Source organism: Leopardus geoffroyi, chromosome A2, assembly GCF_018350155.1.
Source record: "Leopardus geoffroyi isolate Oge1 chromosome A2, O.geoffroyi_Oge1_pat1.0, whole genome shotgun sequence".
NCBI lineage: Eukaryota > Metazoa > Chordata > Mammalia > Carnivora > Felidae > Leopardus > Leopardus geoffroyi.
In genome coordinates this window covers 98,805,987-98,824,472 of record NC_059331.1, presented here as the reverse complement: position 1 = coordinate 98,824,472, position 18,486 = coordinate 98,805,987, and the positions used below count along the sequence as shown (strand labels likewise).

General features: G+C 41.6%; 1 protein-coding gene across 2 annotated transcripts in view; it reads left to right on the top strand.

Moving 5' to 3' along the window:
- Positions 1-3,892: 3,892 nt before the first annotated feature.
- Positions 3,893-18,486, top strand: part of PON1 (paraoxonase 1) — a 35,776-nt gene continuing 21,182 nt past the window's right edge. The window contains exons 1-4 of one of the 2 annotated variants that reach the window (XM_045494844.1): positions 3,893-4,053; positions 11,294-11,364; positions 12,746-12,801; positions 14,262-14,430. In XM_045494844.1, coding sequence (XP_045350800.1) covers positions 3,980-4,053; positions 11,294-11,364; positions 12,746-12,801; positions 14,262-14,430 — 370 coding nt within the window. In that variant the 5' untranslated portion in view covers positions 3,893-3,979. The remainder of the gene's footprint in view (positions 4,054-11,293; positions 11,365-12,745; positions 12,802-14,261; positions 14,431-18,486) is intronic. The other variant, XM_045494843.1, reaches the window with a different exon arrangement.

Sequence of the window (18,486 nt, the reverse complement as noted above, 5' to 3'; positions counted from 1 at the left end):
CGTCCACAAATCCTTTGCTATGCCTCCCCTCAAGAGGTAGAGCTTAATTCCTCTCCCTTTAAAAGTGGAGTGGAGTTGTTTGCTTCTAACAAAGAGAATATGGCAGGAGTGAAGAGGTGTCACTTCTGTAGTAAGATTGTGGTTTCCATTTGGGGGTCATGCTCTCTTGCTCTGTTTTCCACCCTGGGGGAAGCCAGCTACCTTATTATGCTACAGTTCTGTGGAAAGTCTCATGAGGCAAAAGACAAAAGACTGCCAAGAACCATGTAAGTGATCTTTGGAACCTGATCTTACCTCTTCCACCCCACCCCAGATGAGCCTTCAGATGAGAATACAGCTACACTGGTCAAAGTTCTCCAGAAAAACAGAACCAATAGTATAGATAGATGATAGATAGATAGATAGATAGATAGATAAAAGGTGACTTACCATAGGAATTGGCTTACATGATCATGAAGGCTGAGATATGCCACAACATGCTATCTGTAAGCTGGAGAACCAGAAAAGCCAGTGGTATAATTCAATCCAAAGACCTAAGAAACGAGGGGGCCACTGGTACAAATTCCAGAGTCTGAAGGCCCAAGAACCAGAAGCTTTGATGTCCAAGGGCAGAAGAAGATAAATATCTCAGCTTAAGTAAAGAGAGAGAGAGAGAGCATTTGTCCTTCCTCCACATTTTTGCTCTATTTAGGCCCTCAAAGATTGGATGATGCCCACACACATGAATGAAGGTTGATCTTCTTTACTTATTCAGTTTACTGATTCAAATGCCCATCTCTTCTGGAAACACTGTCACAGACACACCTAAAAATAATTTACCCGCTATCTGGGCATCCCTTACTCCAGTCAGGCTAACACATAAAATTAACCATCTTAACAACTCTGGCTGACAGCTCAACTGCCAATTCACAAAAGACCTTGAGTCAGAGATACCCAGTTATGTCACACCTAGGACACTGATCCACAGAAATTATCAGATAATAAATGTTTGTTCTTTTTAACTGCTATATTTTTACCCACTTTGTTGTACAGCAATAGATAATTAATACAGAAGGAAGGCTTATGGGACTGACTGATACGTTTGGTGCAAGGAAGTATTAGAGAAAGGGCTGGGTGAATGAAGATTGGTTAAGTGTGGAGAATTGGAGGACCTAATATGTTGGGTGGGGAATCAAGAGTTCTGCTATGGACACATTTTGAGGTGACTATTAGACATTCCAGTGGGAGTATAAACCAGGCAGCTAGTCAGTGAGGACAAAATGAGTGCTCACCAGTCTATCAGTCATTAAATGTTTAATAAGGGACTACTTTTTTGCCAGGCTCTTTCCCATGCTTTGAGATCATAATGGAAAACAAGACAAAACCCCCAACCTCAAGGAGTTTGCTTTCCATTAGGCAGCAACACTTCACAATCATAGAAGTGTATTAAGAAGATGATTTCAAAAAAATGAGTAATTAAAAATATAGGATAATGTCAAAAAGTTGCTAGAGGTGGGGTGTGCTACTTTATCTAGAAAGATGAAGAATGATTTATTAGAGCCACAGTAATAGACTTGAGCTAGGTGTGTATATTTTGGAAACACTAGCATACTAATGGTATTTAAGTCCACTGGAATTGATGAATCACCTCAAGAGAAAGTGTGGAAAGAGAAGATATTTTAGAACAAGTCCTAGGGCTTCATCATTTAGAGGTCAGAGACAGGAGGACCTGCAAAGAAGATGAGGAAAGTAGGGGCGGTGGGGGGGGGGGTGGCGGGAAATGCAAGAGGGTGGGATCACAGAATGCAAGAGAGGTAAGTATGTGAAAAGAAGGGACTGATGATCTGTGCTCAATATGGATGAGTATGATTATAGCAGAGAAGTAACCACTAGATTTGATAATATGGATATTATGGGTGGTTTAATAAGAACAAATTCTACAGTTGAGTCAAAGGAACACAAGCTATGTTAGAATGGGTTAAATAGAGAATGGGAGATAGGAGACATTCCCTAAAGTTAGTTGCTGAACCAATCATTTTCTTTTTTTTTTATTTTTTTTAAACTTTTTTTTGAGAGAAAGAGACAGAGCATGAGTGGGGGAGGGGCAGAGAGAGGGAGACACAGAACTGGAAGCAGGCTCCAGGCTCTGAGCTGTGAGCACAGAGCCCAACGCGGGGCTTGAACGCACGAGCGGTGAGATCATGACCAGAGGTGAGGTCGGACGCTTAACCGACTGAGCCACCCAGGCACCCCTGAACCAATCATTCTCTTAAGCCCATAAACAACGAGTAAGGAATTTGGGCAGGGCTCAGCAGGTAGATTCTTCTGCTCCACATGGCGTCAACTGGGGTGACAGTGGTGTTCAGTTGGTGGCTGGACTACTCTGGAGTGTCCAAGAAGGTTTCATTCATACATGTGCTGCCTTGGTGTAGATGGCTAGAAGCTGGCCATTTTCCCTCTTAATGTGTTCAGAACCTTGCATGTGGACACTCCAGTGGAGTGGTCAGATTTATTATGCTGAAGCTCAAGGTTCAAGGACAAGTATTCCAAGTGACAGGAGGTGGAAGCTGCTGGTCTCTAAGGCTGTTCCCGCAAACTTGAATAGCACCACCGTGTTTTATGAATTAAGGCATTCACAGAGTCAGCACCCACTTGAGGGGAGAAGTCCTGTGCCTCAGTTCTTAATAGGAGAAGTATCAAAGAATTTGTGGCCATCATTGAGCTGTTACAAGAGATGATAAAATGGAAGCAGCAACTGTTGGCAAATCTTTCAGAGATTTAAATATATATATCTATATATAGATAGAGATATATATTTAAAAATCTATATCTATATCTATCTATATCTATCTATATATCATATATATATACATATATATGTGTATATATATGTGCATATATATATATATATATATATATATATATATATATGAGAGAGAGAGGGAGAAGAGAAAGAGGGCATAGTTAGAATGAGCAGTGAAAGAGCATTTTCCCCAGAATACTATGAGTGACACTAAAGCACATTGGCATCTGGTAGCATTATTCCAGAAAAGAGGGAATGATGGGTGCTGCAGTAGAGACAGGTGTAACTGGGACCAAAATCCTTGAGAAGGAAAGGAAGGGAGGGTCTGGCCTTTAGTGAAGGAGGAAACACTTCATTCATGGTAATAGGAGAGAAAGGAGACATGGCTACAAAGAAGTGCTCAGAAGTCCCCTTATCAGTGAGGTTTTCCCTGACTCCCATTCTTTGAATGGCACCTCAGTGCTCCGTATCTTTCTTCCCTGCTTTATTCTTTTCCATAGAATATGTGCATATCCATAATGCATGCATGCATTACCCACAGCGCTATACAGGCAGTAGTGCTATATTTTACTGATTTCTGGCGCATAACAGGTACTCGTCAAGTGTCAGCGAGTGCCCAGAATAAATGAACAATGCAGTGATGTACTTGCTGAGCTGTAAGGTCAGGAGTGGTGCTTGGAGATTGAGATGCTAGAAATCCAGATGTTTGAAGATGACACACAGCGGTAGCCTGGTGAGAGTAAAGTTAGATCTTAGGGCTTCTAATCACAGCCCTTCCTTCCCTTCCTTCCTTCCTTCCTTCCTTCCTTCCTTCCTTCCTTCCTTCCATGTGTGTGCCATTTCTGGCTGAGTCACTGTGATCACATTACTGAACCCCTCTGAGGCAAAGGGATTAGGACGTTGCTGGCACAAAGTGAGCGCTCATAAAAGCCTGGCTCTCTTTTCCCACAGCTCTCCATTTCCACCAATCAACAGGCTGTCCCCTTCTTGCAGGGCGTAGGCAGCTGTTCTCTGTCTCCCATCTCAAGTCTCAGGGAGCAAGCAGCTCCTGCCTCTGCAGTGCAGCGGGGAGGGGAGGGGAGGAGCCTGGAGAGAAGGTCGGACCCAGGGACCGTCCCAGCGAGGCTCAGGCCACAGGCAAGCCAGTCTCCTGGCCGGGCGGGTTTATCAGTCCAGCTATCCATTCCTATCCAAGCCATGGCAAAGCTGATGTTGCTCACCCTCCTGGGGCTGGGACTGGTGCTCTTCAGGGATCACCGGGCTTCTTATCAGTAAGTTGGGCTGTGGTAAGGGCTGCAGCCCTGGTCCTCCCCCGCCTCGGCAACCCCAGGAGCTCCCCTGAAAGTAGGGTGTAGTCTTTTAACCGAAAGCCTGAGAGAAGTTTTAGATGCACATCTTGCAGGGTTTTCATAAATGTTTGTCTAACTTTCGTGTGCCACTTGAAAACATGTCCTTGTTCATGGCCTGAGACATGGGGTAAGGAGAAAAATTGTCACTGGTGTGATGGCCAAGTTGTTGGCATACACAGATTGATTTTTCATGAAGATCTGTGTGCCTTGGCAACAGAGTCACTTCTCAATCTCTCTTCAGGATAGACTAAGGATCCCCCCCCACCCCGATATTGTGTAGGTTAGGGAAGAGCCATGGCATAAACCCCAGCCACAGTGTAAATCTTCCCAGCTTGCAGATTGTCACCTTGAGGCCACACAGAGACACAGAATGCATGTGGAGCAGATCAGGTATGAGCAAACACACCCTATGAGGGTCTACTCCCCACACCCCATCCACTCCAGTTGGGCAGGGGTGAGGGGTGTGGGAAGGAAAGAACCCTGGCTCAACCCGCATTTGATGTCCTGGGTTCTTGCTATGTCCCTTCCATTATGAGATCTTGGGCAAATCACTTCACAGCTCTAACATTGTCTGCTTGAATAAGCCTGAGCCAATAATCCACACTCATACATAAAGCAGCTAACACAGTGTCTGGGACACAGTAACTATTCAATAAATGTTAGTGCTCTGCTTCCCTTAAAGTATTTATAAACCCTAAGGTACTGTAAAAGGGAGGAAAGTTTTTAAGAACGTTTCAGTAGTTTGATGGTAACTTTACAGGTGTTCAAAGTCTAGAGATCATCCTAGTTCCTAAGCTTTAGTCAGCATCTTCTTATTTACTTTGAAGTAAAACATTACTAAAAATCAAATTGAACCTTTTGGATCTTTAAAAAAACTTATATGACCCTAAGCTTTCTTTCAGAACAACTTTTTGCAAACTATTGGCTTTTTTTCTTCTAATGGTTAATTATTTTTATAATCACAAACTATCAGAGAAGGGTAATGGAGAGTTAGTGATGTGGGTTTTAAAATCATGTAAAAATTACAGTTTGTGGATTTTCATTAATCATAGTACTCTTTGGTGCTAAAGGAAAATCTCTCTCTCTTTCTGTGTATATATATATATATATATATATATATATATATATACACACACACACACACACACACACACTCACACACGCATCCCCCAGCATATGTGTAGATCATGGTATTATCCTGGGATGAAAATAAATGAGATACAAAGATCTAAGCCCCTTCTAGGCTTTATCCTTTCAATTCTGAATCTGTACCTGGGTTTCTTCTGCCCCCATTCTTGCAGAGGCCCCCCACCAAGATGTCTCCCAAAGGATTACAGGTCTGCAAGGAGGGAGTGAGGGTCTATCTTTCTGGTTTACCTTCCTTAATTTACTCTGAGAATGAAGACTGTAGGCATTTTGTATGTTTTTGTGTAAAAGCATAGCTTCCCTACCCCAGTCATAAAACGTTTCTCTCTCAACATGTGGTCTTAGCCTATGTGATTCACCATTAATACTTCCCCAAGTTTGTTCCTTGGAACATGAGCCACAAGATTTGCTCCACGAAAAAATATGTTCCTTGGACACATACATTTGGGAAGTGTTTTCTACTACAGCCTTTCCTACAGATTGGCAATGCATTCTGGCATACGGCAAGCTTTGAAAAATTCTTCAGCTAAAATAAGCAACAACAACACAAGCCATCATTTCACAGACTTATTTGCCCACACCTCCATTCCCTTTTTTGGGTACCATCTATCAGCATCCCGTAGAGCTCCCTGGGATGTAGTATGAAAGGGACTATCCTATAGCAGTGATTTGCACCAAGACAAATTTCAACCCGAAAAAGTTGGGACCTATCCTTGGGCAGCAAGGGGACCTTGGCCTTAGTTTCTGGGCCTCTAGCCTGATTCTGACTTTTCCAAAAGGACCAAAGTACAAAGTATAATGGATGATAGCCCGACATAACATCAGTCCCTGCAAGTCCCTTTGTTGGCGTTACCTGTGGTTTCCTGTCATGGATAATGCATCTGCAGGAGACACTCTGCTGTGGGGCTGCCACTCTGCTGTGGGGCTGCCACAGTGGGAAGATATGGGGTCTGGTTTGGAATTAGGAACTTAATGCTTTATTTTCAGCACCTGGATTCAGCGATGGGGGAGGGAGCCTTAATCTTTAAACTTCTGTCTGTAATCAGACCACCGAGAAGGGAAGAGGAAAGTGTGAGGGAGCTGGACCTCTGGTTTTAGAATGGAAAGGGGGTCTGGAAGAACCTCAGGGACAGGAGCAATGTGGGGCCAAGAGGGTGGGGGTTATGGAGATGGAGAATGGGAACAGCCCAGGCAGGAGAGGGAAGGGAAATTGCATGCACTATTCCAAAGGCCCTGAAGCCTCTTTCCTCAAACGGGCTGCGGACCAGTTGCGCGCAGGAGGATCATCTGGGAGCTGCCTCTAGTTGCAGAATTCTAGGCCCCACCCCACACTACTGAATCCTCATTGGCATTATTTAATAGGTCCCCCGGGAGATTTGTATGCACTTCTTTAAAGGACCTGCAAATCCTGCAGCACCCATGCCAGAACCAGATCAAGAGATTCTGGAGGACCAGTAAATTACCTTTGTTACACTTTTAGAAATAAAGCCTTTGAGTCCCAGAGAAGATTGTGAATCTGCCCAAGGAAGAGAAGGGAAGAGATCGTGCCCTGAGGCCTGCATCAGGAGCAGGCCAACCCCCACAGTGGCTATACCGTCTTTTCTTCAGAGATCGGGTATACAGGAGTGGGGCAGGTTCCCAGGACACTACATTGGCTTAGGGCCGGAGGGAACTTGCAGAAGGACACAAAAAGTGTCTTGAGGGGGTTCCCTGACGCTTTTGAGGTGATGACAGCACAGAGGAAGGAACTGAGAGGGCTCCTCTGGACCAGCAGTCTACCCTGTCCATCTGTGAAGTCAGCTGTTATGACCTGGTGGGGTGTGCATGGGCAAGTCCAGGGAATGCCTTGGACTATGATATAAACAGCGCCCTGTGGGGTGTGGAATGTTACAGCTGGCATCTATAGCAACTTCCCCACTCCGAAGTTGCTGATTGCAACGCGTGACACCGCTGTTTCCCTTCATTAAAAGCTAGTGTTTGCCTTTCTGCCACCTCGTAACCTCTCCACACTCCACACTACAGGGGCAAGAGGGCAGGGGTGGATTCCAGCAGACCTGGGCTGGATGCCATTTCTTCAACTTCCAAGTCACTCTACCATGCTGAGCCTGTCTCTCCACCTGAAAAAATTATGGGATAATAATACATATCACAGTAGGATAAGTATAAACTCTGGCACATGAAAGGTACTCTGTAAATGTTAGCTTTTATTATTGCCATATGCTTTTTCAAAAATCCACCTATGAATGATCCACCTAATGAGCGCTGTTTGAATATATAGTATAATAATTCCTCATGTGACCCTAAGCTAAGGACAAACAAATAGCTCTCCAGTCTTCCCTATCAATGCAACCAACACCATCTTCTCCATCTGATGCACCAGCCTAGTAATTCCAGAAAACAATTTAGCAGACGTCTACGGGGTTCCTTCTCTCTGCCGGCGCTGGGTTCCTGCTGGGTCACAGGGATGAGCAGGATGCGGTGCTATTTACTCATAGATTTCAGAGTTTACTGTGAGCAACAAGACCAAAAACTGATAACTGCAAAACACTTGGGTAGGAGACCTGATAGCTGTATATGGGGAGGTTTGTGAGGATAAAGGAGTTATTCCTATCACAATAGACCAAGAGCAGCTACAGAAAGTCATGAGTAGGAGTCTTCCCCCTGGATTAGGAGGCATGGGTGTTCTAGATGGAGGGAGAAGCTTGAACAAATGAAAAGTGGTGTGAGAGCAATATAGAAAAAAGGGCCCCTAGTATCATGACGCCTCATTTCCAATCCCAGCTCTATGCCTTTAAAAAAGCAACAAGAAGCAACGTACTTTGTTTCTTACCCATCAATCAGGTGAAAATTAATCATCGTCTCAAAAGTAACAAGGAGAGGAGCACTTGGGTGGCTCAGTCGGTTAAGCATCTGACTTCAGCTCAGGTCATGACCTCACGGGCCGTGGGTTCCAGCCCCTCATTCAGCTCTGTGCTGACAGCTCAAAGTCTGGAGTCTTCTTGGGATCTGGTGTTTCCCTCTCTCTCTGCCCCTCCCCCACTTGCGCTCTGTCTCTGTCTCTCTTTCAAAAATAAACATTTAAAAATTTTAAAAAACATTTTTTGAAAAAGGTAACAAGGAAATCAATTGAGGAAGTATGTGTAAGAGCCCTTAGCACAGGTCTTGGCACACAGTAGGTCCCAAAAGAGAATATTGGATGAATGAGGAGTGTACAGTGGCAGAAAGTAGACTGATGGGGCTGCATACGGCCCCAAGGAAAGTTCCAGAGTGGATTTCTTAATACATAAACTAAAGAGCCTCACTTTCTTTTGTAAGAAGCAAGCACATCTTTGCAAAGAATAATTCATAGCAGGGATTGTGTGATTTCTGGTCAGACTTCAGAGGCCTTAGGAATCAGGGACACATCTCAGACATTGAATTTTATCCCTTGGACCCAGAATATTTGGACTTAATCAAGCTCTCGACCAGATATTTCCTGATAATTGAGACTCAGGTAAAAACATATGAGCTGGATTATAGTAACACCGGGAGAATTGTCTTCTGGTGCTTCCTCCGGTTTGCAAGTAGTGTTACCTGTACATTTTGCTTGAGCAGGAGGACTGGATGTGAGCTTTGCGTTCATACCTGAGTTCCAATCCCAATTCAGCCGCTTCCTAACCTTGTGGATTTGGAAAGCCGTTTAATCTTAGTCATCTGTAAAATCAGGAAAATAATAGTACTGCAGAGAGGTGTTTGAAGGTTAAATGAAGGCATGTATACAGTACTTGAACTGCAGCGGCAATGATTATTCTGTTGAGCTATGATTTGCTTTTTAGCCACAAATTTGAACTGAAAGCAACTGAGTGCTGTCGTCATGCCTCCTTGATCATTCTACCTTTTTCAGGTTAGAGGTTGTCTTCCATTAGAGAAAAGCCTGAATTAGGATGGGGCCGATCTCTTCTGCTCTCCTTTGCCTTCTAGGATCCCATCAGGCTTGATGAGCCTTGTGAGGCAAGCAGTGCACCTATTCTTCCTGTGTGGTTTTGATGCTAAGAAAAGCTAATTTGGCCACCCTTGGTATTTTTCACAGGTCTTGGCCCACTCAGCATTGAGTCTCTTCCTCTGTGTCACGTTTTTGTGGTGTTTTGTATAGGATCTGCACCTTTAACATCTTTTGTGTCTGTCCTTTGAATCCCTTGGAGCACTTTACAAATACTCACGGAGCTTTCTCTTGACCACTGTTTTTCAAAATGGTGGTCCACAATAGCAGTTTTAGTAGATTATGGTCAGCATTTTAAAATGAATGAAATAGACTTGAATAGAAAAGTTAAGAATGTATTACGTATGTTAGGGTGAGTATTTTTTTTTGTTTTAGGGGTGTGGGGAATATGTGCATGCACACTTGTGTGTGTGTGTGTGTGTGCCATGCAGAATGCTTTTCCTGATGCATCATCATTTCCCCTTTTGTTTCTTTATTGTGAACTTTCATGATTATAATGTCCCATTTTTAAAATACCTTTTAGTTTCTTTTTTTTTTATTTTTTATTTTTAAATTTTTTTTTTTCAACGTTTATTTATTTTCGGGACAGAGAGAGACAGAGCATGAACGGGGGAGGGGCAGAGAGAGAGGGAAACACAGAATCGGAAACAGGCTCCAGGCTCTGAGCCATCAGCCCAGAGCCTGACGCGGGGCTCGAACTCACGGACCGTGAGATCGTGACCTGGCTGAAGTCGGACGCTTAACCGACTGCGCCACCCAGGCGCCCCAATACCTTTTAGTTTCTTAAGTCGTGGGGGCAGATCCCAACTTTCCTTTGAAAGTCCACTTTGTAAGTTCAAGTCCATCATTCAGGGAACCACCCTTTGCTTGCAGGCCAGGCCTTCCCCATCTAGTCTTCCATCCCTGGAGCTCTAGCACCCGCCTGGTGTCTCTCCACTCTGGAGGTGGTTCGGGATAAACTGTGGCGCTTTAACAAAGCTGTTAGGCCAGACTCTTTCCAAAGGTGGAATTGGTAGCCAGTGCCGTTGTGGTAGGAACATGTCATGCTTTTTTCTGAATGAAAGGATGAAAGGTCAAACGCCCCCCAATTCCTATCATTTTATACCAAATTGAGAATTTTATCTAGAATGTCCTCTAGCCCACCCTCTTCCTCTGTGACACTAAATTATGAAGAATTTCTCAGCCTATCTCTAGCCAAATAAGATTTCTGGGGGTCCTTGGATAATTGTTGCTACTCACTAAGACTATATTGTATCGTTAGTTCTCAAAAAAAAAATGTTGATTGTTTAAATCCCTTGGTTGTGCTGATGTTGTGGTCCAGTTCTTTTAAATGCCTCATCAATAGTTTTGCTCTGCTTAGGCAGCCTGCTGGTACTTCCTTCTCACATCTGTCCTTTTTTCCTATGTCCTCCACTCAAATATTCCCCATGATGTTTATGCACTCAGATTTAATAAGTTGCTTTCGTGTGTGTGCGTGTGTGTGTGTGTGTGTGTGTGTGTGTGTGTGTGAGTCTTTTTATATTCTGGCCTTGGGTGTGATTTTCTAAAGTTATAAATCCTTTAAGCGCACCTGTGTTTTTCAAGTGACACACCCGAGAGCAGAGGCCCAGTCCAGGCTTTGGAGCCAGACTGGGCAGATGGGTAGGAGGCCCATCTGTCAGCAGCCCTAAAACATCAATGGAGTAAATTGGAACCATGTTGCTATTTAACCCAAATTTCCACATAGGACTCCTTACACAGCAGATGAAATGGTCCCTATTCCTGCCAAAGTGCACAGAGCTGTGGAGAGGACACTGTGTATTTCTTTTGTGGATCTATCCACCTCTGTTAAATAAACACTGAATGTACCCAGAGGCCCCACCAGCCTTGCTCTGGCCTTGACTGGTAGAATTGCTCAGACTTCAGGGACCACTAACCCTGGGATTGAAATCCAGACAAAGTCCAGTTAAGGAGAACTTTACAGGCAGCTTACTTGTGCAACTTAATTATCATTTCTGAATAGTTTTATGTGTGTTTTGTTCCTTTTTTCTCCCCCAGAGCACGACTTAATGCTTTCCGAGAAGTAAAGCCAGTAGAAGTTCCTAACTGTAATTTAGTTAAAGGAATAGGTAAGTATGAGAGCGGAGGGAGTATCTCATTTGAACTTGCAGTATCACCTTGCTATTTATTTGATTAATACACCTGTTTAATTTTGTTCAAAAAGAGAACTATGAACCCAAAGAGAATGGTTAAGTCAGTAGTTGATTATAAATACCAACATACTTGACTTTTGATTTCACCAACACATTGCCAAGGTATTGACAGTTTTTGATAGTTTGTTTTTGTTTTGTCAGTTTAGCAAAAACAATAGTCAGAACAATGATTTAATGGTAATACAACCTGAGGAGATTACAGAGGAGGGACAGAGGATGGAGAAAAAGCAGTGAGTAAGGGGACAAATTTTAAAAGGTCTTTGTACACCTTGGCAGTTACCACAAGGCTTCACCTCTTTTAGTATCGGGGAGGAATATTTTTCCCAGAAGTTCTCAGCAGATTTCCCCTTAGATCTCATTAGTCAGAGGTAGACCACAGGCTGCTGCCCTAGCTGCAAAGGAAGCTGGGAAAGTAATTATCTGGCTTCCATTGTGGAAAGCAGGCTCTGTCAGCAAAGATAAAAGGATAAGGAAATAGCAGCTGGTAGACAACAACAGGGAGTGTCACAGGACTCAAGTCCCCAGATGGTTTCAACCATCTTTGTTATTTGAGGACAGCTTGTTTGAGATCCATGCTTTTGTTATGTTTTGTTTAGAGTTATCTATCTCAGTTGACTAAGGTTGGACAGTCTAGACCATAAGACATAGTCAGCATCAATAAGGTTGGCCAGATATCTTTAAGTGCAATTTTTCCTGGAAAATAGATATGATATCAATATTTGATATTATTGGATGTTTGTAAAACAAACATGTCTACTAAAAGTGTCAATAGAGGGAGCCTGGGTGGCTTAGTCAGTTAAGTGTCTGACTCTAGATTTCGGCTCAGGTCATGATCTCATGGTTAGTGAGTTCAAGCTCCATGTCAGGCTCAGCACTGGTGGTGCAGATTCTCTCTCTTTCCTTCTCTCTCTGCCCCTCTCCTGCTCATATGCTCTCTCTTTCTCTCTCTCTCTCTCTCAAAATAACTAAATAAACTTAAAAAATAAAAATGCATATGGAAACCTATTTGACAATAAAGTATTGTCACTAAGTATAACATCAAAACATCAAAAAAATAAAAAATAAATAAATAAATATATTAAGTGTAAATTTTAATTGCACTTAGTTATATTAATGTCTTCTCATTTTTATAGAATCATATTAGTCAGTTTGAATAAATGAAAGAGTTAATTATTCTGGATCTATCAAATAAGAGCTAAATAGCCTCTTTTTCCAGTTAGGAGTGATAAAGAAAAGGATCAGTAGCTCTCTGCAATAGCCTGCAACAATCTGTACTGACTAGTCTCTTTTCTGGCAGAATCTGGCTCTGAAGACTTGGAGATACTTCCTAGTGGACTAGCTTTCATTAGCTCCGTAAGTGTTTTCTCTCTTTTACAGTGCTCTACACCATTTTCTAGAACAAGCAGCTTAAGTCTTTCATTTAAGCCTGTTATATACCAATGACCACCTTCAAATAAAATAAGCAGTCATATGGTTCAAAAAACAAACAGTATATGCATTTACACTGGTGTTAAAATTATGATTATGTGCCTTCTATGCATATTTGTATTCCTATGTGTATGCTGAACTCTAATATTACCTTGTCTTCCATTTAGTGAAGATTTGTAAGTCCAATGAGTTCAAGAATGGCTTTCCATCAATGGCCTATTCCTTGAAGCCCTTAAGTGGTATACTCAAATATTTACTGAATTGGGTGTATGTGTGTATACATATATATGCGTCTATATGTATATGTATGCATATAAATATAAACACTCACATGTTGGTTAGATTTTACCTTTTTTTTTTTACACTTTCCAGAATAAGCCCTTTAATATAAAATTGTTGATAGGTCATTCCACAATTTCCACACTTTGAAGAGTGAAGCCATCATGTTTGTTGAACTTCTGCATACAAATGACTGTGGTCGTGACATAGCTTAAAACAAAAGAAGCCAACACTCTTGGCTACCCGTTGTAATTTATTTAGTCCAATTTCCTCCTTTGAAGATGCAAAACTAGTCATCTTCTACAGCAGTGTCTTCCAAATTCCTTTTTTAAGCAACAGAATACATATTCCAAGCAAAATCTTATATGGGATTCCAACATCAAAAACAAAAACATAGCTGTGTTGTTCTAATTGAAGGCTAAGAAAGGAATTGTTGACTTCCCCTAAATCTCTGTCCCTGAGATGCTTCCAAGGAACCTGCCAGGAGACATTTTACAAACCATAACCAATGTTCTCTCTATATTCCTTGCTTTATATGGTTGAAGCTCATTAGCAATTGCCCATTTGGTCTACTTTTCCATTTTTTTTTTTTCTACGTTTCTTTATTTTTGGGACAGAGAGAGACAGAGTATGAACGGGGGAGGGGCAGAGAGAGAGAGACACACAGAATCGGAAACAGGCTCCAGGCTCGGAGCCATTAGCCCAGAGCCTGACGCGGGGCTCAAACTCACGGACCGCGAGATCGTGACCTGGCTGAAGTCGGACGCTTAACCGACTGCGCCACCCAGGCGCCCCTACTTTTCCATTTTTGATCTTTGTCATGATTTGGGAGCTGTGGTATGAGACACATAGGGCTTTGCTCTGCTGTTCCTGCTGCTGAAGGGATGGTCTGTGACTGTGTGTTGTGTGGGGTGGCCTGGTGGAATATATGGCTTCCAGACTTCCAGAACCCTTCATGGTCCTATTGCACAAGCCAACCAAGAGGCTTCCCATACAGCCCTATTGCCTGAAGCAGATAGTATGAACCCATGCGCCATCTACCACCTCTATCAGCTTTTGAGATATTTGTAATATGCCCATTTTTTGTCTGCTTAATGTTTTATAAGGGATTAAAGTATCCTGGAATAAAGAGCTTTGAACCTGATAAACCTGGCAAAATACTTCTGATGGACCTAAATGAAGAAGATCCAACAGTGTTAGAACTGAAGATCACTGGAAGCAAATTCGATCATTCCTCATTTAACCCTCATGGGATTAGCACGTTCACAGACGAAGGTAAAAATATTTAATGTTTGTTAAAAACAAAACCAAATTAAAAAAATGTTAAAGTGAATATTTCCTTCCATTCCACTGAAGTGTAGTCATGGTTAATGTTACTATCCTGTTAAACTTGCCCACTCTGTTGATTAAATATAATAATATAACCACTTTAATGCTTGGGAATGGTAACATACTACAGATCTGTAAAGCACTTATTTTTAAAAATACCAACATTCACATTATCCCTATAATTACAATAGCAACAATATGTAGCACTAATCATTATGGGTTCTCCATTTTAAACAATTTTACAGATCCAGAAATTTACAGGGATAGATTTTTCTAACTGAAGGCATCAGCACTGACAGAGATCAACTGACAGAGAGTCACCATGGTCACTTTTCTCTCAGCCCTGTCACCTTCAGTGTCTTTCTGTCCACTGGTTTCTCTGTTTTGTCTTCAAACTAGTTTTCCACATTTCAAAACTATCAACATATTGCCCCCATCCCTTATGCCTTTCTCTCATTTTTTCCTTCCTTCCTTCCTTCCTTCCTTCCTTCCTTCCTTCCTTCCCTTCTTTTTTTTTTTTTAAGAGAGAGAGAGAGAGAGAGAGAGAACAAGAGCAATAGAAGAAAAGAGAGACAGAATCTCAGGCAGGCTCCATGCCCAGTACGGAGTCTGATGAGGGGCTCGATCCCATGACCCCGCAATCAGAACCACAACTCTCGGATCATCACTTGAGCCCAAATCAAGAGTCAGCTGCTTAACTGACTGAGCCACCCACCGTCCCCATTTCTTTCTTTCTGTTTGCAACCATTTTCTTTGTCTCTGCATTAATTCTCAAACCCAGATGCACACAGAAACCCCTGGGGGATTTTATATCAACTGAATTTTTTTTCTTTTAACCTTTTTACCCTTGTTTCTTCCACTCTCCACTCCCCACCTCTGGCAACCAATCTATGAGCTTTGTTTTTGTTTTAGTTTTTAATTCTACATATAAGAGCTATCACATGCTTTTGTTTTTCTCTCACTTAGTTTGCTTAGCATAATACCCTTGAGGTCCATCCATGTTGTCACCAATGACAGGATTTTGTTCTTTTTTATGGCTGGATAATATTCCTCTGTGTGTGTGTGTGCGCGCGCGTGTGTGTGTGTGTTCATCCATCAGTGGACACCTAGGTTGTTTCCATGTCTTGACTATTGTAAATAATGCTGCAATGAACATGGAGGAACATATATCTTTTCAAGTTAGTGTTTTAGTTTTTTTTAGATAAACACTTTAAAGGAAATTCCTGGATCATATGGCAGCTCTATTTTGAATTTTTCGAGGAAACTCCAAAGTTTCGAGGAAACTGTTTTTCATAGTGGCTACACGAGTTTCGATTCCCAACAACAATGCACAAGGATTTCCTTTTTCTCTATATCCTCACCAACACTTGTTTTTTTGTTTTGTTTTGTTTTGTTTTTGTCTTTTTGATAATAGCCATTCTAACAGGTGTGAGATGGTATCTCATTGTGGTTTTGATTTGCATTTCCCTGATGAGTAATGATGTTGATCACCTTTTCTTGTACCAGGACATTTTCTTGGCCCTCTGTATCTCTTCTTTGAAAAAATATCTTTTTGGATCTTCTGCCTGTTTTAAAATCAGATTATTTACTTGCTTGTTTTTGCTATTGAGTTATATGGGTTCTTTATATATTTTGGATATTCGCCCCTTATCAGATATATGGTTTGCAAATATTCCTTTCCATTCGATAGGTTGCCTTTTCATTTTGTTGGTGGTTTTCCTTGCTGTGGAGAAGCTTTTTAGCTTGTTGTAGCTCTACTTGTTTATTTTTGCTTTTGTTGCTTTTGCTTTTGGTGTCAGGTTTAAAAGAATCATCACCAAGATCTATGTCAAAGAACTTACTGCCTATGTTTTCTTCTAGGAGGTTTATGGTTTCAAGTCTTCTACTCAAGTCTTTAATCCATTTGTAGTTAACTTTCGTGGATAGTATAAGAGTGGTTGAATTTCATTCTTTTGCATGTAGCTGTCCAGTTTTCCCAACACGATTTATTGAAGAGCCCATCTTTTCCCCATGGTATATTCTATATTCTTGGTTCCTTTGTCATAAATTAATTGACCACAAGCCATATATAGGTTTATTTCTGGGCTCTCTATTCTGTTCACTGATCTATGTGTCTATTTTTATGCCAGTACCACATTGTTTTAATTTTTATAGCTTCATAATATAGTTTGAAATCAAGGAGCATGACACCTTGCTCTTCTTTTCAAGATTGCTTTGGCTATTTGTATTTTGGTGTGTGTGTGTGTGTGTGTGTGTGTGTGTGTGTGTGTCTGGTTTCATACGGATTCCAAGACTATTTTTCTATTTCTATAAGAAATGCCATTGGAATTTTGATATGGATTATATTGAATCTGCAGATTACTGTAGGGACATTTTAACAATATTGATTCTTCCAATCCAAGAGCATGCTGTACCTTTTTATTTGTGTCTTCAATTTTTTTCATTAATGTTTTACAGTGTTCAATATATAGGTCTTTCACCTCCTTGTTTAAATTTATTCTGAAGTCTTTTATTCTTTTTGATGCAGTTGGAGATGGGATTGTTTTATTTCTCTTTCTGATAGTTCTACTCAGCATATAGAAACGCAACAGATTTCTGTGTATTGAAGTTGTATCCTGCAACTTCACTGAACTTGTTTAGTAGTTCCAACAGCAGGGAGTTTTAAAAAGCCTAGTGAAGGGGCGCCTGGGTGGCCCAGTTGGTTGGGCATCTGACTTCGGCTCAGGTCATGATCTTGCGGTTCGTGAGTTTGAGCCCCACATCGGGCTCTGTGCTGATGGCTCGGAGCCTGGAGCCTGCTTCGGATTCTGTGTCTCCCCCTCTCTCTGCCCCTCCCCTGCTCATGTTCTGTCTCTCAATAATAAATAAATGTTAAAAAAATTAAAAAATAAAAAGCCTAATGATCAGATCCCAGCCCCAATAATTCTGATTCAGTAGTCGGTTTGAAGAAGGCCTGGGTGGCAGTACTTGTTAAAAGTTCTCCAGCCTTAAAATATAAGGCTGGAGTGGAGAGCCACGTCTGTACTCATGGCCTCCATCTCCTCCGCAGACAGTCCCTCCTTCCATCTTTCTTTCAGACTTTCTCCACTGTGAGTGACTAAAACTGCTGCCCTAAAGTCACCAGCAATGTCCTTATTAACAAACTTTCTTTCTCCCAATTCTCCCTCCCTTCCTTCCTCCCTCCCTTCCTTCCTCCCCTCCCTTCCTCCTTCCTTCCTCCACCTCATTTTATGCTGTTGACCACTTTCTCCTTCAAGTAAATTGCTCCTCCCTGATATTCCAATATACTTATCTATCTTAGTTCTAACCCTACTACAGGCTTTTCCCTGTTCATTGTTTCACCATTTATTTCAAAATCTCTGAACATTCCCCAAAAGACTGATCTTTTGCCTCCTTTTATTTGCTCTATTTCAGAAAGTTCAGCCAAATCACACCCCTTAACTGTCCCTGCTTTCCAAGAGAATACTGTTAATTGGGTATTCTTTTTTCTTTTTTCTTTTCTTTTTTTAGTCGGCTTTTCAGTTCCATTTCTGTAGCTTACTAGATTATTCTATTTGGGTTCCTCTCCTATAGCTGCTTTAAACTCAAAATGTTGAAAACTGATTTTTCATCCTTTTATCTTTTTTCTTTACCTATATACCCCATATGAAGTCTCTTCTTTTATATAGACGTGTATAGTCCCCTTTCAGTGATCTCCCCACCCATTTATCAACATCATATTTTATTTTTAAAACATTTTTAAGTGCAAAGAAATACACTGTTGGGTATGTGTACACTTTTAAAAATAGAAGGGAGTAATATTACACAAACCCTTCTATAAAGTGCTTTTGCATTTATCATTACGTTATGGACTCCCTTCTCTGATTTCTATGACAGTGCATTTAGAGCTCCTTTGCAATGGCTGTTTAAGATTCAGTTGCATGGGAGTGCTGTAATATTGTTCTTCTGTTGATGGATATTCAGTCTGTTCCTGCCTTTATGTTCATTGCAAACAATGCCAAA